We start from the raw sequence: 5,959 nt of genomic DNA on the forward strand, positions 1-5,959 counted from the left end.
CAGGAGAGAGGGAGGTTGAAAGGAAGAGTGAGCACACCAGACTGAACAGTCTAGAGTCATAACGATGTAGAATACAGAAAAATAAATTACAGATGTAGTCTATTCTTGCTTTGTTCAAGTACACAAGAAAATATGCTTCTGTGTGCTGTACTGTTCTCTGCACGGTGCTTGGGTCAAGCAATGGAGCACACATGGAAGTGTTTTATTTTGACTCTGTCCAGAGGCCTTTTTTTCCTCTCCTGCCTGCACTTTGAATCAGTCTAAGCAACGAACATGTGTACATAGTGCCTCTGGAAAGACATAAGAAACACAGCCTAAGGTGAAATTATAAACCAAGCATGGGAAATTTGAGAGAAAAAAAAACCACAGAATATTTCAGCACCAGATGATATTGTGAAGAAAAAGTTAGTGTAACAACAATGGGGAAGAGGAATGAGACATCATTAAACAGTTTCCATAAAACAGGAAAAAAGAGACAATGAGATTAACTAGGAGGACAGGAAAAGGGAAGGAAACACTGTAGGAAAGTTAAAATAGAGACCTAAGTTACCTGCTGTAATTTAGTCAATTCACTTGATGTATAGTATATGTGAAGACATTGTATGGAAATTAAATTCTGACACACAAAATAGTACTGAATTACGGTCATACACATAGTCTTGCAGTCAGATCACAAGAATTCACCATGCTCACATTCAGATCTGCTGAGACGGCATGAATTGTCTTTGCCTGCTAAGCACCCACCCAAGGCAGTGGGAGAGACAATACAGCCTGCAAGCAGCAACATGGAGCAAGAACCCTGGGATAAAGTGACAAGCTAAGAAAGAGACACAGGCTGAGGACCACAGAATGCTGTAACGAGAGTACTGTATTACCCACTTCTTGAAAATGCTCTCAGGAAGTTGGTACTTCTAACTATTTATGCTGTAAGACAGAAGTCTACCTTTCAATTACAGTGAAGATAAACTTCATGTCAGACATTGAGAAAATGGGATAAACAAAAAACACATACATATTTCAGAGATATACAATTACATTGGCAGATAAAAATTGGGCAAAAGCCCAAACCAGAAGTATATTTTGAAAATGTGGACTTTGGGGGCTGACACTGGACCATGCCCATCAACAAATGTGAACAGAATTAAATCCTATTCCTTTGCCATTTAGCTTCTGTTTTCTTCACACAGATTTATAAATTTGGCTGGAAAGCACCTAGAATGGTCTTCATCCAACTAAGTGTCAGTGGGATTTAGCAGCTTCCAAATGTTTCAGCAATGATAACAATAATAATTTTGGTGGCAGAGCTGAGGTTCAACTATCCTGTCTCCTGTCTACTGCAGCTTCAGAGGAAGATGTGAAGGTCCTTAACACTGAGTTACCAATACAAGAATAACCTGATTTCCATGTTGCATTTTGACATCTTATGTTAGCTTCATCCCTGCAAGATTATCTCTTCGAACATATTTATCGCTATAAGTAACAATTCAAGATCATCTTGAGATCCATATAAAAGCACAATAATTTTTCAGAGTATCTATCAAGTTCTTGGATAATTTTTCCATCATCACTCTGTTAACATGTTAATTTCTAATGCACCCATATTACAACTTAAGTTCTAATGTGTGTGCATGTAATTTCACCTTTTATAGTACTTTTCTTATTCTAAATAATTTTTTCCTTCCAGTGACACCTTCAATTTTTTTTTTAAAAAAACACTTCAGTTTCAGTTCAACCATTAACACAGCTCTCATGTGCCTCTGACATTTTCCTTCATACAATGTATCACAACAGTTACCTTGCTACTGATGAAATGCTGGACTCAATTCCTTAACAATTTCTTATTTTGCATCAGAAGATGGCCTTAAATAACTCCTTATTTAAAGCAAAATACTGAAATAGGGGTAATAATATAGCAGTATGATAATGGCATCAATTAGTAAAGCCAGGTAGTAAAAGTTTCAAGTCAGTCAACAATTGCTGGACCGCACTCTGATATTAAATTAAAAGCTTTTTTGATGTCAGTGCTTTATCTCCTTTGCCTTTTCAGAGTTCAATTGTACTTGCTAACAGCCTCTGAAAAAGGTAGTGTCTATATAGATAATTACATACACACTCATACATATATGTGTATGTATATGTATACATAAATAAGAAATATAAAATGCATAGGTTTTCCCTATGAAAAACACAACTCTAAAATGTCAGCTATGAGTCTATAACCTATACAATTAACATCAATGAGAATTATAGGGTGCCAAGACCTACTTCTGTTTGTCACAAAACAATATATAGGTGTAATCTTACGTGGAAACAGAAAATGGACACAGGCTCAACCTTCCATGAAGAAAACCAAAATCAGACAGAAGCACTGAACCATAAAAAGCTTAAGTTTTTACATCACACGGGTGCTCCTGAGGTGAAATGCCCCAAAACAGCTGGGCAAAAACAGTAAGTGAGGACTGGCATTTCCCTCCTAAAGTGGCAAAAGCAGCCTCCCGCAGCAGAGCCCTCCAGTGTGTCAGGTCTCATTTGGGGACCTCTTTACCCCTGTCCCGGCTACCTACTGATCCCTCTCCAAATGCAAATAAGTTGCACTCCTGCCAACTCACTAGCCAGGAATAAACCAGGCCATTTTACACAGGACGTTTTAAAACATGTCGCAAACATAAATCATTGAAAACTATCTTCTAGCAGACATAAGGTGAAAAGCAGGAGGAAAACAAATCCATATTTGCATATAGGCTTCACAAAACAATCTCACTTCTGAAAAGGATGATTTGACCCTTTACTGCCTGGCCTGGAAGAGAGTTTCCTTCATTAGCTACTAAACTGCATCAAAGCATAAGCTCTCTAACTATAATATTAAACATCTTCATGGATCAAGACCAACCTTCAGTTAAAAGAAGACAAATACTTTAATATTTATAAGGCGTCTGGGTTCAAATACTGAATCAAAAGAAAATTTTTAGATTAACAATGAATAATCATTTTCCATAAATTAAATTTATTTAAAAGATTTTACCTGCATTAATCAGGTCTGGATCTACTTCATTTTCAAGTGGATAAGGACCCTGACAACAACACAGACATACGTCAGCTTTATATTAAAATACCTTTGAGATACAATTCATAACTGCTTTAGTATTTCTAATGCTTATTACTGAAAACAGATTATCATAGACATGCTTTTTTTTTATGTTTAGCAGAACAACATCCCTGATGATACAAGCCACAATTTACATCAACTAACCTATCAGGACTGATGGACATATTGTTAGAGGCTGTTAGAATTACTAAATAACCACAAAGTGGGGGTTTGGGTTGGGTTGGGTTTTTGGTTTTTTGTTTTGTTTTGTTTTTAATCAAAGTGACAGACGTTTTTCAGGAAAAGGATGTAGGTGCAACTTCATAAAGCCATATGACAGTGAAAATAATATTCACTTTAAGCTTTATTTAAAATTATGTTTGATAAGGCTTACAAGGCTTGGTCTTGCAAACTACTGAAGGTTCTGACTCCTTCCAGCAAAACATGTACTTAAGAACATACTCAGTAATAGCACTATAATCCTTAAATGAGCATTCCCTTAAAAACTTCCTTGCACTACAATCAGAATTTTACAGTCATGCAATATGGCATATATTTGAATATAATTTTTAGTAAAATTACAATCAAGTTGCGCATGGGCAGGGAGTAAAACCCAGCCACTGCAGAGTAAGTACACTGCAACAAGTGACCAAGATACATTCTTACCAAACCCAGGACACCATTTTCGCTCTGTAAGTGAACAGTTATGTCTGGACTAATGAAGTTACTGGCCAACAATGGGATTCCAATACCCAGATTAGCTGAAGAGAATTGGTTAAGGCACAAACAGGAACACACTTACTGCAAAACAGTAAATTTTAAAAAGTTACCATTGTACTATGATTGGATTAGAACCGTTCTTTTCACAAACACTTCCATTTTCATTTAGATGCTTCATATTTTTGATGAATTAGTTTCCCATTTGAACTGTCTAATTCCATTCTGTCAAATGCTTTACATGATAAAAACCCCACAGTGCATGTAAGTTTCATTTCCAACACACATAACTTTTTCAAGAAATTCTTGCAAAACATTCAACTGCTAACAAGCTCCCCAGATATGCCTGGATAAAAACTCCAGGTACCCTATGTCTTAACATCCCATCTATTTCAATAGGGTGTTAATAAAATGACAGAATCCCAGGCTCTGGGAAAGACAATGAGCCTGGTAATTAACCTGTCTTAAACCAGCTGTGGTTTTTACTCTAGTGAGTTGTCACTTTAGCCTATAGCACAGCTGAAGGATACCATACATGCCATCCTCAAACTCTAAAGCAGCCCGTCTGATGATCCTCTCCCTCACATTGTCTCCTTGTTTTTGTTTGGCTTTTGAGTCTTCAGGCTTTCGGATTGATAAGCGCTGCAAAAGAAGTAATTGTAAGTAACGATTAGAATCCAGATTCTTGCTTCTTGAGACACAAAAGCCCGATTTGTAATTGCACTGAGATACTTAGTCTAAGAATAATGTTATTTATCCATCTTCTACAAAAAACGACCTTTTATTCTATCAATTCAAGCTTATCTAAGCCAATGGATTGGTCAAATATCCCCAATGATAGCCTCAGAGCAAAATGTTATTTCTGTGTCTGCATTGCCAAGGCTGAGAGAGTACGTTGATACATAGACACTGGTTAAGAAGGCACCAAGCATTAGTGCAAATACTAGCAACTCTGAGATTCATTACCCCAGAGATACCCAAATAGATTTGTAAAATGTCAGCCTAAAATACAAATACTGCTCTCTTTCTGCAGTCATTCAATTCAATGGTGCTATTCTAGATTTATATGCATGAGAGACAAATGCCAGTCATCTAAAGATACAGGGAGCTAAGCAACTAAGTTTTCAAACATAAATCTGTATAATCTTGTATAAAACTGCCTGAAGTTGCCCCCTGAGATTTCCTGGCCTTAAATTGATGCTTTCTGAATCACATGTAAGTGAAAATGCCATGACATTCAAGAAATTTGTAAGACTTTTTTTATAAATTATTGTTTACATAGATTATGTTCTTTGTACATCTCTCCCATGCATATAAAACTGATCTGGGCAACACCATGTCCTGCACCACCGTATGTCTTCACATCCTCTCCTACTTCTGGCCATAATGAACACATTCACGCAAAATCATCCTCTGTTCCTTTTCATCAGCACAAAAGAATTTTTGCAGTGTCTTTTTTCCCCATGTTGGGAGACAATTTCCTTTTAGGCAGTCAGAAACAGTCAGTATCAATCCTCTTGAATTTCCCAGCAACTTTCTTTTTATGCCTTGGCTATTTTCCAACTTCATTTGAGAGTTATGGACAAAGAACAATCACAGAGGGTTTCTCTGCAGTAAAGAGAAGGTTGGATAGAAAGTATGACTTGCACTACAGGGACCATGTCTCAGCCAAATTAGGCAGGAACTGCTATTTAAAGCCAGTAAGAATTGACAGACTAGCTTCTAGGGGAAATCATGCTTGGCCAACCTGATAGCTTTCTATGATCACATGACTGGCTGGATAGATTAGGAAAGAGCAGTGGATGTTGTCTAACTTGACTTCAGCAAGGCTTTTGACATCATCTCCCGTAATGTCCTCACAGGTAAGCTCAGGAAGTGTGGACTGGATGAGTGGACAGTGAAGTGGATTGAGAATTGGAGGAATGGCAGAGCTCAGAGGCTGTGATCAGCAGCGCAGAATCTAGTTGGAGGCCTGCAGCTAGTGGTGTTCCTCAGGGGTCAGTTCTGGGTCTGGTCTTGTTTAACTTAGGCATCACCGACCTGGATGAAGGGACGGAGTGCACCCTCAGCAAGTTCGCTGATGATACAAAACTGGGAGGAGTGGCTGATAGATCACAAGGCTGTGCTGCCATTCAGCGAGACCTGGACAGGCTGGAG

The 5,959-nt window shown here is 37.8% G+C and overlaps 1 protein-coding gene across 1 annotated transcript in view; it reads right to left on the reverse strand.

Annotated features, from left to right (window-relative positions):
* Window positions 1-5,959, reverse strand: part of LOC104157611 (succinyl-CoA:3-ketoacid coenzyme A transferase 1, mitochondrial-like) — a gene marked incomplete at its 3' end in the record, with an annotated part of 22,254 nt that overhangs the window by 1,277 nt on the left and 15,018 nt on the right. Inside the window, exons 3-5 of the mRNA XM_009695016.1 lie at window positions 4,333-4,444; window positions 3,752-3,846; window positions 3,023-3,071 (exon numbers count right to left, since the gene is read on the reverse strand). Of these exons, the coding sequence (XP_009693318.1) occupies window positions 3,023-3,071; window positions 3,752-3,846; window positions 4,333-4,444 (256 nt within the window). The remainder of the gene's footprint in view (window positions 1-3,022; window positions 3,072-3,751; window positions 3,847-4,332; window positions 4,445-5,959) is intronic.

Source organism: Cariama cristata, unplaced genomic scaffold (genome assembly GCF_000690535.1).
Source record: "Cariama cristata isolate BGI_N322 unplaced genomic scaffold, ASM69053v1 scaffold3532, whole genome shotgun sequence".
Lineage (NCBI taxonomy): Eukaryota > Metazoa > Chordata > Aves > Cariamiformes > Cariamidae > Cariama > Cariama cristata.